Source organism: Plecotus auritus (genome assembly GCF_963455305.1).
Source record: "Plecotus auritus genome assembly, chromosome: 3".
In the NCBI taxonomy this organism is placed as follows: domain Eukaryota; kingdom Metazoa; phylum Chordata; class Mammalia; order Chiroptera; family Vespertilionidae; genus Plecotus; species Plecotus auritus.
The window spans coordinates 187,553,819-187,570,020 of record NC_137772.1 but is presented as its reverse complement, the minus strand read 5'-3'; the positions used below and the strand labels follow the sequence as shown (position 1 = coordinate 187,570,020).

General features: G+C 39.8%; 1 protein-coding gene across 5 annotated transcripts in view; it reads left to right on the top strand.

The window, feature by feature from the left end:
- BICD1 (BICD cargo adaptor 1) overlaps positions 1 to 15,695 on the top strand; it is a 210,101-nt gene extending 194,406 nt beyond the window's left edge. For 3 of the 5 annotated variants that reach the window (XR_013960186.1, XM_080661295.1, XM_080661299.1), the window contains 2 exons: positions 9,219 to 9,294; positions 14,470 to 15,695. Coding sequence is in view for 4 of the 5 variants with exons in the window: in XM_080661299.1 (XP_080517425.1) it covers positions 9,219 to 9,294; positions 14,470 to 14,590 (197 nt within the window). In the remaining variant the exon portion in view is untranslated. Of the gene's footprint in view, positions 1 to 9,208; positions 9,295 to 14,469 lie in introns of all 5 variants that reach the window. The other 2 variants (XM_080661294.1, XM_080661296.1) reach the window with 2 other exon arrangements.
- The last annotated feature ends 507 nt before the right edge of the window (positions 15,696 to 16,202 follow it).

Here is a 16,202-nt window from a genome sequence, read left to right as displayed (position 1 = left end):
CTCTATGTGTTTAATTATAAAATGCTAAAAGTTGTTCATAGATCTCCATTTTTATTAGTCAGTGCACCATTAGATTCATCATTTCATTTTTTTAAATATTTTAAATTTTTCTAACCAGTTTATATTTATATAAATGTTGCTATCTCATGCTCTCCTTATTATTGTTCTTTATATAATGTTTCTACCTTAAATTTTTCTTATTTTTTTCCTAAATCCTTTACTTTCTATGTTTGTTTTTTCAATTTACATGTATAGGCGTCATAGGACTACGTAACTGTTCAAGTTGTTACTCCTAGAAGAATGTATTTTGATGCTTCTTTCCATTAACTTTTCTGTTAATTCAGTAACATGCTGTTAATCATTTTGTAGATTTAGTGAGGAATAATTTAGTATTGGGCACACTTTAAATATGGCAATTAGAATTTTATTTTTAAAATGTACACATCAAAGTCATCATTAATGACCTGATATAGCTAAATTAGCTCTAAAATCTTTATCAGGTAACATTTCCTCTTTCTTACTCCTTTTACTAGAAATATGTGGTTCTGATGACAGGAATATCTAAATTGTAAACTCTCCCTTTTTCAAGTGGATCCGTCAGACAATGGCATTAATAAAGTACTAATAAAGAAACGAGTCCAAAGATCTGTGAGGGGAAGTGAAGTCAGTATATTAGAAAGTATTTTTGCACCACATGCAAATTCTCCAGGCACACTACTGGAAACAAAGAATGACAAGAATTATAAGGCAAGACCCTCACTGCCCTCACCCTGCAGCCTGACTGAGGAAGTTAGGTCTCCTGCGCAGATAGCAGTGGCCACACGCTGGACACGAGAAATGCTGGTGTAGATGAGATAAGTGCTGAAGGAGTTTAGAGGAAGCAGATACTTCCTCCTGGAGTGATCAGGCTGGAACTTGTTGGTTCTGAATAGTCAGAGAGAAGGGATACCATTTCAGATGAATGCACTGTGAGGAGCAAAGGCTGATTGAAATGATTTCATCATATAGTCTATTTGGGGCCTTTTTAATTTTCCTTCTTGTTAATGGGATTTACTTTGTTTCTTGATGCTGAAACCCTCAAGATCATCTGACTCCTCCCTTTGATCCTTCGTGTCTAATCAATGACCGGTTCCTGTCAGTGGAACCCAGGCTACGTGCTTTCCTAAACATTCTTTCACCTGGTATCTGCAAGACTGGTATTTAATGTCCTTGTTTCACAGATAGAGCAACTGAGATGCAGAACGGTTCCTCAATGTCCCTCAGCTGCTGGGTGGTGGAGTGGGGATCTAAACCCAGAGGTCTCTCATGGACCCCAAAACTCATGCTGAAATGGAGGGAAGTTGAGGAGCACAGGGGGGGAGGGGAGAAGAGAGAGGAAGACAAAGAGATATAGAAAATTACTGCAGAAGTATCATTGACAAATAGAAGGAAATTATTGTGACATACCCATTCCCCATTCCCATAGATTGTTGTGTAAAAACCTCAAGAAACATGTCAGTAACTATGGGAAGCACCTTTGTGCTATTATCCACAAATATCCAGAATTCCTGCATTAGGGAGGCTTTTAAAAATCATTATGCAATTTTTCTGTCCTTCAGTGCACAGTACAGAGAAACTTATACTTTCTACTAACCTAATTACTCAAATTTCACATCCTATTACCGATTTTGTTTTCCCCAACACCCCCTATTTGACCACTTTTACATCTTTCTAAAGTGCTTTTTGCTAAGAAGAAAGTCTGCTAAAATTCAAGTGCAGATTTTCACTTACAATTTATGTTCTGGCCTTCTGTATATATCCTTTCATTTGAGTTTCCTTGAATTAAAACATTTATTTATTTCAACCCTTGGACTTCTTAGATCTTAGAAGAATTCAAGAGAAGTTTAGTTATTGGTTTATTAAGACTAAAGAGTTGGCAGATAAGAGAGAGTAATAACTGCTTTCACTTTGGATCAAGTACAAAGGCTCTGTATTAGTTCGAGTGAGGAGCTTAAACAATAGACATTTATTTTTCTCCCAGTTCTGCAGGCTGGAGGTCCAAGATCAAGGTGTGGGTATGTTTGGTCCCTCCTGAGGCCTCTCCTTGCTGTGCACATGGCTGCCTTCTTACTACCTTTTATCTGTGTGAATGCATCCCTGGGTCTCTCGGTGTATCCTAAACTCCTAATCTCCTCTGCTTATAAGAGCATCAGTCAGATTGGATTAGGGCTCACCCTACCTTAAGTATGTCTTTAAAGATCCTATCTCCAAATATGGTCATATTCTTAGGTACTGGGTTAGTGTTTCAACATATGCATTGGGGAGGGGGGTACACATAGTCAGTCTATATAACAGGCACTATGGGGCATTCTACCAAAAGGGCATGGAGTGGACAGTCAGAAACCTGGGCTCAGGTTCTCACTCTGTTCCTCTCTCTGTGGGCCCTCAGAAAAATCACTTAACTCTTCTGATCCGCAGTGTTCTAATCTGTAAAAGGGGCATTATGACAACCAAATTCAGTTGAGTGTCCTGAACACTAAAAAGATTTTGTTCACTATAAATACCATACAGAAAGTGACCATGCATAAATTCCTTAACCTCCCTAGGCCTCAGTTTCTTATTTATAAAATAAAAACAAAACCTATTTCTTTGAGTTTTTATAAAGATGAAAGAGCTGGTGCATGCAAAGTGCTTAGCCTAGTGTTTGCATATATACAGCACTTGATAACTACTACATGCTACCCATTATTTTTCATCCTTTCCTCTTCCTTCTACTTTCCCTCTGCATGATCTTTCTTTTATGTATTTGCTGAAATCTCAAATAGGGAATAATTTGGAAGAAAAAGGCCAGATTTGCAGAAAGAAGAAAAAAGGATATCCTATGGATATAAAGAGGGTGTGATCATTAACTATGGAGTTATCTTAGAACAAGTCCCTGTCAACTCTTATTGTAATAGCTTTAATAATTAAACATTCTTGCTTTTCTACTAACTGTTAATCATCTGCCCTACTGAAAGGTCCTTAATGAATAGTGACTGTTTACTTCAAATAGGTAAAATTGTTGTTCAAAGTGATACCTATTTAGAAATAATAGTGATGTCATATTCTATAACAGCAATTGCCCAGGTGGGTAGATTTAATTATTAAGCCTATCTTTCTTTAACAGTCCTGGAAACAGTAGACCAAGTTATCAAAGATATTAACTGTCTCACCAAGAGTCATGTTTGCTCTTTGTATCATGATTTTTCACTTCTGCCAATATTTGAGTATATATGAGTTGCCATTTTCAAAATGAGAAAGGAATAAAAGAAAAGAATATATCCCTCTCCTCACTTTTTTTTTTTTTGAAGGAAAGATGCTAAAAAACAAACAAACATGGCCTTACAAAAGACAGGGGGAGAGGTCCCAGGGAGAAATAGAATATGAAAATGAAAAGGCGAATTCCTATGTGCATCAGAAGAAGAAATGTAATTTCTTGTAAAAGAAAGTAATTTCTGCCCTGACCAGTTTGGCTCAGTGGATAGAGCGTCGGCCTGTGGACTGAAGGGTCCTGGGTTTGATTCTGGTCAAGGGCATGTACCTTGGTTTCGGGCACATTCCCGGTGGGGGGTGTGCAAGAGGCAGCTGATCGATGTTTCTCTCTCATCGATGTTTCTAACTCTCTGTCCCTCTCCCTTCCTCTCTGTAAGAAATCAATAAAATATATTTTTTAAAAAAAGAAAGAAAGAAAGAAAGTAATTTCTCTAACCTGTAGACCTATAACCTTGAGGCTGATCCTTGGCAGATTTCTAGAAATCAATGGGTTTCATATGCTCAATATAAGGTAGGGATTACTAAAAACCAGCATGAGTTCAAGAATGACTTATGCTAGACTTACCCTCATTTTCTTGCTTATAAAACCAGGCAAAGTAGTAAACAACATTTTGGCAAACTAACCAGGTATTTTACAATATTTTTTAGACAGAGAAATTCTAGATGATACTATAATTGTTTGGATTCATAACTGGTTGAATGGACGTGTTCAAAGGGTCCAAATTCATAGACTGATATTTATGAAATATTGTCTCTACTTAGCCTAGCCTTACTATTACTTGCTAATCTTAGATATAAAGATATCAAGGTCATGTTATCACATTTTCTGATTTGAAAGAGAAATAAAAGGGAGAGGAAGTTAATATGCTACATGACAGAATCAGATCTGAAAGATGGTTTAGGTAGGATAAGGCAAAACTTTTATTAGAAATGAACAGAAAGCTAAAAGTACATAAAATATTCCATTGGAGTTCCAGACACTAACTTCAGGATGGAGGAAGCATAGCTTGAGAGCACCATCGGTAAATAAAGCAGGCTCATGGGAAACAGCAGGGAGATGTGGCTGCCAAAAAAATGCCACACGGGCTTCTGCTCTTTTCATAGAATCAGGATGTCTCAGACAAGGTGAGACTCTGCCACTCCACTCCACCAGTCACATCTTATCACACCTGATTTCCTTTCTGAACACCTCATTTTTAGAAGGTTGTGCACAAACTGGGACATGGTCAGGGAGCAAGGAGGAGAGTGAGGGAAGTTGAAATCATGTCTTGCAAGAACTTGGCCTGCCCGGCTGGTGTGTCTCAGTGGTTGAGCATTGACCTATGAACTAGGAGGTCACAGTTCAATTCCCATTCAGGGCATATGCCTGGGTTGCGGGCTTAATCCCTAGTGGGGGGCGTGCAGGAGGCAGCTAATCAATGGTTCTCTCTCATCATTGGTGTTTCTATCTATCCCTCCCTCTACCTTCTTCTCTGAAATAAATAAATATATATTTAAAAATAAAGAAAGAACTTGGCCTAAGGAAAACTCAGGGGACAGAGATAGTTTTCATGGGAAAGTACATAGCACCCAGAGGAGTTTATGGTCATGAGGGAAGCAGATGTGATGTGGAAAATAAGATCTGAAACAGTAGGCTTGCATTAGTTCTCAAGTCAGGACAGCCAGGGGTTGGGTGCAAGCCATTCCGGAGGAGGCTGTTTGCCACAAAGAGCTGCTGCCCTGCCTCTCGCCCAGCATCTGGCCACCAAGGATGCCATTCCGCAGCCCCACTACTCATCATAGCCGGGTGTGGTCTCCACAGATCATCCTTCACCCACACTGTCCTCACCAACTCCCACCACTGTCCCCTGAGCCAGGTGTGGAGCCAAAACAGAGGTGTCCCCTGCCTCCTTCCACAGGAGGCTCTCCCTCCCAACCCAAACCGCCACCGGTGGGCATTGACTTTTAGACACTCGATTCATTTTCTAAATTGCATTGAAAAGTTTTAAAATAGTAGAAGCCTGAGGAGAAAACATATGATGAGACTTTCTCCCTAGCCAATGAATTTCATTGATTTCAGCCACCTCTTTAGAGAAACTAGATATTATCCCATCCCTGCACCCTTTATCTTGTTTTGTGTTTTTGAGGTAATTGGTTGCCTCCAAATTGCTATGTCTGGTGAAGTTTTTATGTTTCTTTGATTCTATGACCCTGATATTTTCTAGAGGCAGCTGGTGTCAATTTGAGAGACAACTAGAGTAGTGAGTAGAAAATAGGCCTCAGCATCAGAAAAGTCTGAAGTCAAATCCTTGCTCTGCTACTTTCCAGCTGTGTGACCTTGAGCAAGTTAATATATATGGTGATCTGTAGTAATTAATCAATGAATGTTTGTAGACCCCCCTGCTCTGATGCTAAGCTCTGAATTTGTTTCTGTAGCAAGGATCATGAAAAATGTTAAAAAAACAGTCTCAGGATTTATGAGATTTTGATATTGTCGCATATACCAAAAATACTTGCTTTCCTCATGGTAGGAATAGTGAAAATAAGAACTCCAGAGTGTCTTATTCCAGACAGATAACTAGTATAAAGTTCCTAGGAGAAACTACTTCATGTTGATGCAGCTGGTAATTTCCTTCCTTTGTTCTCATTCTCTTTTCTACCTTCCTTTCTACTTGGCCTTTGTTTATGGAGGAATGTCGTACAAGGATGCTCTTCATGTGTAATTAAGACAGACCCACAGGTGCTTTACGCAATAACATCCTTTATTTATCTCTGCCCTTAAGGCACTAACAATCTCTTGCGTATGCTATGACCTTTCTCAGGCCTGTGACCTTATAATACAAATGCACAGTGTTATTTAATTCAGTTCCGAACCTTTCAACTAAACACTTTGATCTTGTAAAATATTTAATTACTGTTAGTAGAGACCATAAACACATAAAAGCTGCTAAGAAGTTCCTGGCCAACTCATACTTTTTGGTGTACATCACAGATGTCACCACCTCCAGGAAGCATTCCCTGGCCACTTAGATTTAGTTCATTGTTTCTGCTCTGAGAGCCCTAACTTCCCTATCCTGGGAAGTAAGGCAGTGATGTGTCTATAAGTTTAATTCAGCCCTTGGATCATACAGTCCTAGATTCAAATCTCAGCCCCACCTCTTAGTGGTCTTTGGCAAGTTACTTAACCAAAATCCCTCTTTCCTCATCCATAAATTGGGGATAATAAAACAGGGTTAAAGGAGGGCCTGCATTTCAGTGCCTGCACAGTGCCAGGTACATGGCCATCACTCAGTAAGTGTGAGCTGCTACCATCATCATCACCATCATCATCGTCATGACACGTTGATTGTAATTGCTTGTTGAATGTGCTTGTGTTTCTCAATTGACCAGGGACTGTATCTTCTCTGTTTTCCTTTTATCCCCACCTCCAAACACAGTTTCAGACACATAATAGAAGTTTAACTTGACTGTTGAATGGTTGAGACTAATTTTGGTGGCCCAGATAACAGCATTGACTGCTGGGGTTCTGCAATGCCTCCTCCTTACGACACCATTTTCACCTTTTACGCCCTCTAGCACAATGAGACGAGGCCTAGTTCCTTCAGGAGTTAGTTTACCAGCTCCTCTATCGAACTGGTGAGTTCATGTAAAGCCCACAGCATCTCAGGGCTGGAGAGGATTTTCTCAATCTCCCAACCCATCCCTTTCATTTTACCAAGTACATGCTAATACACGGGCTGTTCAGCGGGATTAGACATGCACGTGATTGGAGGGCTACTGACATGAGAAGAATTTAGAAGAAAATTGAGTTGGAGCAATACAGCTATTTTTTTTTTAATTTCTCTTTTTTCCCCCCTCTATCACCATCTTATTTATGGAATTTACTTTTTATTCCTTAAGTACATATAAATAATACATGCAAAAATTAATAATAATTAGCCAGAGAATGTTACTTCTAAAGAATGAAAAACTGATATTCACCACAGATGGAAGGAATATCTACCTCATATTAAACAGTTCATTTAGGTAGTGCATTGTAGTCCTGCTCACAGGTTTTCCAATTTTCAACACACAACATATTTCAAATGAATAATCTGTGACTGCATTGGCACCGATTCTAGGGATTACCATTTCATGGAGGCCAAAACTTTGCTATAAAAGAGTTATATTTATACCTTCCCTGCAATGTAAGGCGTAAGGCCAGATTCCAGCATGTTTTCCAAGGATTCATGTTCATTTGCATCCATTGCATTACCCAAATGTACCATGGGAGGGCAGCACACACCTGGCTGTATCAGAATCCTTATCTAAATTAGTCCAAAATGTTCCTGAATTATCACTTAGAAAATCCTTTGGAAAAGATAAAAGGAGCATAAAGGAATTCATCCTTTAAGACTCTGAGTTTCTACAAAAGGGAATCATTGAGCTAATCAAGCTGCAAAATGGGAAAACAAAGAGTTAAAGAAAAACAAAAAGAATGCCTCACAGCAGAGAAAACGGAAACATTTGCTACATTTGAAGGACTTTTACTTGAGTGTGTAATCTGAATATCAGATACTAAACAAGAATCAGTTCTCATTCCTATTGATAAGCAATAATTAAGAAGTTACTCTCCAACAAAGACCACCTTATTAAAGGATCCCTTCAATAATGTTCTCCTGAATGAATTCAAACCAAGCCTGCCTTCTATTGTGTTCTACTCTGCATCACAGACAGCTTTAGTATGTTTTTCAATATCTTATACAAAAGCATTAGCAACTTTCATGAATTTTGATAGTCTGGAGTTCTATAGTCAGGTTTTTTACAATAGAGAATATACTGGCTTTAGAACAAGTGATACTTGGACACAGCTTTGGAATACAGATTTTTTTTTAATACATTCTCATTAATTCAAGGTGTAAATTGAGAATTTATATTAAGTGTTATCTTCATAACATGGGGAAAGAGGCAGGCTAGGCAAACACATAATCTAAGTATTTAGCAAGAGGAAATTTTGCAAATATTTAAGAATAATCTAACTTTTAAGTCTAACTTGAATTTTAACTTTTTTGCCAAATCTTTTTGCAGAAATATAATCTATGTATTTCTAGCCAGCTTCCTTGGTGATTCTAGTGTGGTTGGCCTGGTACCAGTAAAGACTGTTCTTTGATTATTTTAGAACACCCAGTGGTCTTTTTTGGAGTAGATGATTAACGTAATCCTTATCTAAATTAGTCCAAAGCATGATCAGCTAAAGCATGATTAGCTAGCACTTTGTTAACCTAGCGTGAGTTATATATTATATACTTTTAAATGGCAAAAATATAACAAAAGTGGGTTTCCCATTCAGATTGGTTTTCTCCATCAGTCCAAGTTACTAACAATTTACACATCCTAAGATTTCTGCTAACCAATTATTTCTTGTGATAAATACAAAAAATCTATTTTCAGAAAACTGTGGAGATTATTTTCTTCCCTGATATCCTTCTATTAGTCATGGAAAAGATTGCTTTTCTCAATGTACCTATGGGATTGATACTATGTCCAGCTGTCCTGACAATAAAGTCAGTTATCTGAAAGTATTCCATTTTGGAATAGCAAATCTAAGTGCAAAGCAAGTCACTATCATCACATGCAAGTTCAGAACTTGAATATTTTTTCATTACATTAAAAGACCCTTTACTTTCAGATGTATCCAAGTACCAAATATGAATGGCCACATAGGTCCTTAATGTGCTTGAGAAATCTCATTACTAATTTCGTGTCACTAATTTTTTAATACGGTATTTAAGAAAAAAGTCTTGTCTTTTCTATTGGCATGATTGGGGGAGGGGGGTAAATAGCTTAATCCAGATGTTTCTGCGTGAATACACATTCCTCACTAAATCTCTCAGGCAAACTGCTTTAGTTACTAACATGATGCTCTGTCGTCTCTTTGTATACATGTCTAATTTATCAGTTTCTTGTAGATTGTCAGCAGCCTGCTGCCTCCGTACCGCCACAGTGCTCACAACTAGCCGGGAGGCAAGACTGCCCGACTGTCAGGTAAATTCAGACGTCCTTTCTCTCCCCACCCAGCTGCATGCCAGAGCCATACAACCCAAGCTCTCCTTTTCAACACCATAACCGCCTATACACCATTTCACTTGCTACATTTTATTCCAAATACGGGTGATGCGAATACACATTGGATACCTGAAGTCCATGTGGACCTAATGGAAATCCAAGAGAGCTAGCGCTTATTTTCCTGGCCGCTGGCAGGACTAGCTATTTGCATTACCCCAGTGTTTCGTTATATTCCCAAAGAGAAAGCCTGCAGTTGTGAGGATGTTTGCCCTACTTTTTCTTTTGTTTGTCCATTGTCCTTAGAATATGCTCCTCAGGCAAACAAACAGGAAAGATATAAAGCATATGTAACGTCTGATCTAAGACAACGTTATGAACGTGTTTCCGTTTTCTGTCCATTCAGTGCCCTCATTAAAGCTGACATTGAAAGGTGGAGACAAACGTGTAATTGGCATTTCAGAAAAGGAATATTTGCAGTGTCAGAGCCCTTCATGCGAGATGAACTGAAGAAATTTAAAGGCAGGTCCCCATACTCCCTGGACACTCAGCTAGAGAGGGCGCTGGCAATTTCTACTCCAGGGAAAGCATTGCCTGTTCACCGTGAACTCTCATCCTGGGTGAACTTCCACAGCATGGAGCACCCCGTCAGGACCTCACCATCCTCCCATAATATTTCATCTCCAGTTATTTGGCTTCTGACGGTGCCACACTTTTATAGTCTGGCGTGGCTTTTCTATCTTCTTACTGTTCTTGCTTCTGCCAGGCAGGGCTTCTTTTGAGTAGGGCAGGCTCAAGCATGCTTCCATGTGTGTCTGAGGAGTAGGTGTCTGTAGCAGGCTGCGGTGGTCAGGGCTTAGCTGGAAAACCGGGAGGATGGCGGCGGAGGGGGGGAGGGGGGGGTCACAGGTGTTGCCCAGAAACAGTGGCCCCAAAGCCCCAGTGTGACTTGGTCTCTGAGGCAGTTGTGCAGCCTGCTAAGTGGGACATTGAGTCAGCCCGAAAAGGGATATGATTAAAGAGACCCCACGCCTGGGTCTCCTGATTGCTATCTCAGCCCGCCTCCCCCACCACTTCCAGCAGCAGGGTTTTACTTCAGGAAAGTTCTACGTGAACGTACAAATGCCATTAGTCTACCGTAGGCAGCTTAGACTAATTTCAATTACGTAAGGAAATGCAATTATAAATGTTCAAACCCCTCTCAGTCGATTTTCTGCGGGTAGTGGTGAAGCATGTGGGCCCTAAACCTGCAGTTCATCCTCCACCCAGCACCCCCTCCCAGGGACGTGACAGGTGCTCCGTAACGATTGCCTCCAGGAAGGAGTGAAGGAGCTTTGAAGTCAGATTGCTTGGGTTTCGGTTCCATCTCTAACACATACCAGTTGTGCATTCCTGGAAAGTTACTTTTGCTGGCTGAGTTCCATCTCTTATAAAGGAAGGATGAGAAGGAGGCACAGGCCTGGCCCCGCAGTGTGCTCTTGATATCTGATGTTGCTGCTAACCATGCTTAGTGCCTAACCTTTCCTCTAGACACAGACCTGCCCTCTCTCTAATTAGCTTGGGCAAAGAGTGGAGATCGCTAGTGGGAGATATTTTTAAATTTTATTTCATGTTGCCCTTTTTTTTTTTTTTTTTTTGAGAACCAGTTTGACTAAACGGTTACCTGCCCCAGTCCCATACCTTCTGAAATGACTGAATTTAGATTGCTTGCTACCTCCGCACAAATGATTTACTAAAAAAAAAAAAAAAAAAAAAAAAAAAGTTAATGAATTGCAAATATTTCTGGTTTCTACCCACATGAATACAGCATGGTCCAGAGCAGGCTTCCGCTGTCCCTCATTGTGGTTCACACAGAGAAACGATAAAATGCATTCAGACTCGAAAAGACTGTCCTTTTCTAAGTTGCTGGAATTACGACTGGCTTCCTTCCCACCTATGCCCACTGCCAAATGGATCAAATTAAATGTCCTCACTGCCCTTTTTACTTCTTTCCGACAGAAAACCTAACACTTTGAATTCTTACTGTACACAAGTGTTAAATTCTTTATACTTATTAAACACTACAACCCTCATAAGGTAAACAGTTATTACACCCATTTGTAAATGAGGAAAATGTGGTTTGGGGAGATAAAATGACTTGTCCAGGGTCGCCCATCCTGAAAGCAACTGAGGCCAATGACGCTCCTAAGCACCACCATATACCGAGGCACTGCCTGGAGATGCTCCGACACCCCCAGTTCCTCTTTAGTTTGCTGTGAGAAGCAAAGTCACAGAGTGCTTAAATCACCCATGTTGACTCTTTATCCCTAAATTGAAAAGGTTCATTTGTTTAATAAAAACAAAACGTGCTAAGAATGTTGAGTGAGTTCAGGTCAGGTGTTCTACTTCTGTTTCTCCCTTTAAAAGTGGTTTTGTACTTCCTACAGCTTGTACATATATTCGGATAGATATTAGGTATATGGTTTTGAATAAAAGAACATTTTCTCATATTTAAAAATATAGAACTTTCCAAATATGTGTTTTACAGGCTGATTCTATTGTAGAGTTAAATTACTAACGTTGTTTATAGATAATAAAAACCATAATATGAAAGGGTTACCCAATGTATTGCAGCGTTGAATGTAATATTTAAATACATAGAGATATTTGGTATTTCGTATTTTTCCCCCAAAACTTGCTTACTTGGGAAAAGAAACCTTTCTGAAGATATATCCATTTTTGGACTTAGTAATAGTCCCTAGACCTACTGTTCACAACATGGTTTTACCTACATAAATTAAACTTGTAAATGGTAAAGACTGAACAATGAGTGAGCTCCTAAAGATATTTAGCAGTCAGAATTGAAACTGAATTCTTTCCTATAGCTAATCATTTTGATTAGAACCTATCAAATACTTACATTTCAGAAATAATTTCTTATTCTGTAAACCAAAAATATGCTTCTGCCACATATATGCAGGGTGATTGCATTCATGCAAATTTAGAATAGTAAATACTATAATACAAAATATTTATAATATCATACCATGTAAGCAATCTGAAATAATGAAAAATTTTTTTTTTAATTTTTTCTAATTTTACAATTACAGTTGATATTAAATATTCTGTTTGTTTCAGGTATACAGCATAGTAGTTAGACATTTCTATAACTTAAGAAGTATTTCCCCCTGTAAGCCTAGTACCCACCTGGCGCCATACATAGTTATTACTATATTATTGTCTATATTCCCTGTGCTGCACTTTCCATCCCTGTGACTATTTTGTAACTGCCAATCTGTACTTCTTAATCCCTTCACCTTGAAAACGTTTTTTAAATGATCATGAATGACATAACATCAAGGTTGGGCCAAGTGGGCGGTACCCCATGTGTAAGCTGTTGCTACACACTTCAGCTGGTCAGGCAGAAATGCTTGTCTTCCTTTCTCTTTGAACTACACAGGGCCTTCAAACATGGATCCCTTGTGCCACTTGCCTTTAGCTGAGTGACATGTTTGGTGCCCTGAAAAGAAACTCATTCTAAATCGTGTGGATTTAACAGAGAGAAACTCTGTTGGGTCTGTGGGAAAGTCTGCTGCGGCGTTTCCCGGGCCATCTGACTATCTGGAGAGGGAAGAGAGAGTCTTGCCACGAAATATTTCCCCAGTCCTCTTGAAACCAGGTCTCCCCTGTTTACCTACCACGTTTTTAAAATAGGAAAAATCATTTTTATCACTGCTGGTCCCAACTCTACAGTAGAGCATATCTCCTTTTCAACTAAATGTATGGCAGTTCAAAGACTTTGGGAAGTAAGAGTGACCTCAAGCAGATGGGTATTTGGCATAATTTTGATTTTGTATCAAAATTCTGATATTTTGCTCTAACTGGTTTGGCTCAGTGGATAGAGCATCGGCTTGCGGACTCAAGGGTCCCAGGTTCGATTCCGGTCAAGGGCATGTACCTTGGTTGTGGGCACATCCCCAGTAGGGGGTGTGCAGGAGGCAGCTGATTGATGTTTCTCTCTCTCTCCCTCTCCCTTCCTCTCTGTAAAAAATCAATAAAATATATTTTTTTAAAAATTCTGATATTTTGAGGTATACATGAAGGGTCATTTCAGCACCAAAGATTAAAATTGTTTTAATGATCATTTTTTACTGACTTCAATTATAATAGTAGCCCGAAAGCTATGTATAAATAAGTAAATAATAGTAATAACAATGAACCTTGAATAGTTTTCTCAAACATTACTCCAGTCAGAAATGAATTATATGGTACTGAATTTCATAATATAAGGGGAGGGGAAGCAGAGTTATGGAAAAACGCTGATCTCTTTCAATAATACAAACATCCCCACAGTGGGATTCCTTTTCCCCCCGTTAGATTTCAAAAGGTCTGAACCCAGATTCGATTTGTAATTTTACCTTAGGAAATTCAGTGATTTTGCTTCCTTGTTCTTCAGGATTATTTCTCATGGTATTGATGAGCCTGAGCATGTCTGAGTTTATTTAAACCGGAGACTCTGGGAGGTCTTGCGGAGGTCTGCACTATATACTTAGCAAATAGAAAATGCTTTAAAACTCTCTGCAGTCTTATTTAAACTGCCAAGCTAAAGCAGATAGGGGGAGCCCTTGGAGCAAATTAGGAATCCAGCGGCAAATTGATTATCCTATTGCATCCGGATCTACCATAGAACTAATTTAGAATCCTCTCGTCTAAAGCCTTGGTCCCCGGGTGCTTGTTAGAAATGCAGGTTCTCAGGTCCCACCTGTAGAACCAGGTTCTGCATTTTCCCAAGCGCCCCCCCCTCCCCCCCCCCCCCCCCCCCCCCCCCCCCCCGTGCCTGGAGTACGCATTCAAGTCTGAGACAAACTGATCTAAAAAAACCTTGCACCCAACCCAGAGATCTAGGGGAACGAGACTGTGTGCGCAAATGGACAGAGAAGTGATGGCCAGGAAGAGTTCACATGTTTCCCTAACACGTTTTCTTTTTCTGGTTTGTGAGTGGCTTTGAACAGCGGCGGTTGTCTTGGCATGCTTTGGATGTAAACCATCTCCCCTGCCGAGTTTCTGTTCATGTTTCCTTCTCCGTGTCGGTGACCGGACTGTGCCTGCCTCCCCTTACGCGTGCGCCGGGCCCCTGTCGATGCCTGTCTTGCTGACACGCTTGTCTCTCATTTTCAGTCCTGACATAGCTCTCCCCGACGAGCAGCCACATTCCAGCTCGCAGTGCGCCCCTCCCCAGGGTCTCTCCAAGCCTCCCGACCCCTCCTCCTCCTCTCCCGCGGACGAACATCTGGGGTGAACGTTTTGCAGCCACACGCAGGACACTGCCCAAGCCCCAGCCGGCGTTTGCTGCTTGGTGGTGAGACGCTGTGCTGGGATCAATGCCCGTCACTTTGGAAGGTGAAAGGAAGCTGAGAAGAGGAACACAAAGCCCAGACTCCCCAGTGATACAACGTTTTATGGTTTATCTCTAAGTCACCGATGAACTTCTGCAATGGAATGGCCACAGTTCAATGAAATAAACAAACAAACGGAACACGGGACACGCAGCTCAGCCGACTGGCTTTATCTCCATAGCATAAGAGAGACCTAAGACCATGTAAAATACATATATTGAAAAATCATCTTTCCTCAAACGTCACATTCGGCTGTAGAAGTTGATGCCACTGTTTTTTTCACCATTGGTATTTATTTTGTACTCTTATTTGCCACGTGGTTTATGTCTATAAAAATCATTTCTCTAAGAGGCGAACTTAATTCATTCATTTTTAAAGAAGTATCATTGCTCCATTAAGTATGAGTTGCAATATAGTTTGAAATCTGGCATCGGCCAGACGGTGGACATTTTTCTTGCACAAAATGATAAATGAGGTGCATCAGAATGTTAACAGTAACTGTATTTTGCTGCTACACTGATATTGTTTATGCACTTACTTTCTAATCAGCTCATTAACTGCTGGATTTTTTTATTTAACTAGAAGTCTTCACATGACATTAAGTAAATCTAAGAAAGAGACTATGTTATGATTCATTGACTTATTCAACTTTTGACGGCATCTTTAATTTTTTAAAATTGCAGACGAGTAGATGCCCTGGTGCTGCTCCTTTGTGTGTGTATATGTGTGTGTGATCACGTTAAAGAAGGCTGAAAAACACGAGGGGGGAAATGGTGTTTATTTAATGACCAGAGTTGGTGTTTTTTTGTTTTTTTACTTCTCCCAAATTCAGGGCCCTCCTATGAGTCTTTCCTGCTAAAAGGTATCAAATGCAAATGGGGAAAATATATACATAGATAGATGTAAGTTAGCCTTCAATTAATGAATTTACCCAGAAAGTGTTCAAATAGTGATTAAAATTGTTATGTGCTGTTGTTGTTAGTTTTTTCATAATGAATCTTCCTTGCCAAAAAAAAAAAAAAAAAGATAATAAACCTTAGCTCATTGTCTACTTTTGACAAACACTCAGGTGCCTACAACCATATTATACATATTGAGATCATACATGTTCCTAGTTCACTTACAAATTCTGCTGGGTAACTTATGACTTGGTTTAAGGCAGTAGGTTTTCATGGCAAATTTAGTTTGCACATAACCTGACACACAAGGAAAACAGCAGCGAATTGGGCTGAAAGGTCTAACACTCTTGGGCTCCTTACCTACCAAGTGCTGCCCACACAATTGCTCCTAGCCCTGATTCCTTGTCCAGTCAGGTAGCCTTAACTTATTTAAAATCATAACGGTTTGACCTGTTCATGTAACGATGTCTGTAACTTCTCTTTAAAACAAACACAATCCTCACTGTTAACATAGAAGATGGTTCACAATACAGGGCTCTAATAATGAAGATCTCGTCAGAGCCACTCAGCCTATTGAGTGGAAGTGGGTGGAACATTAATGGAATGGTCCATGGAG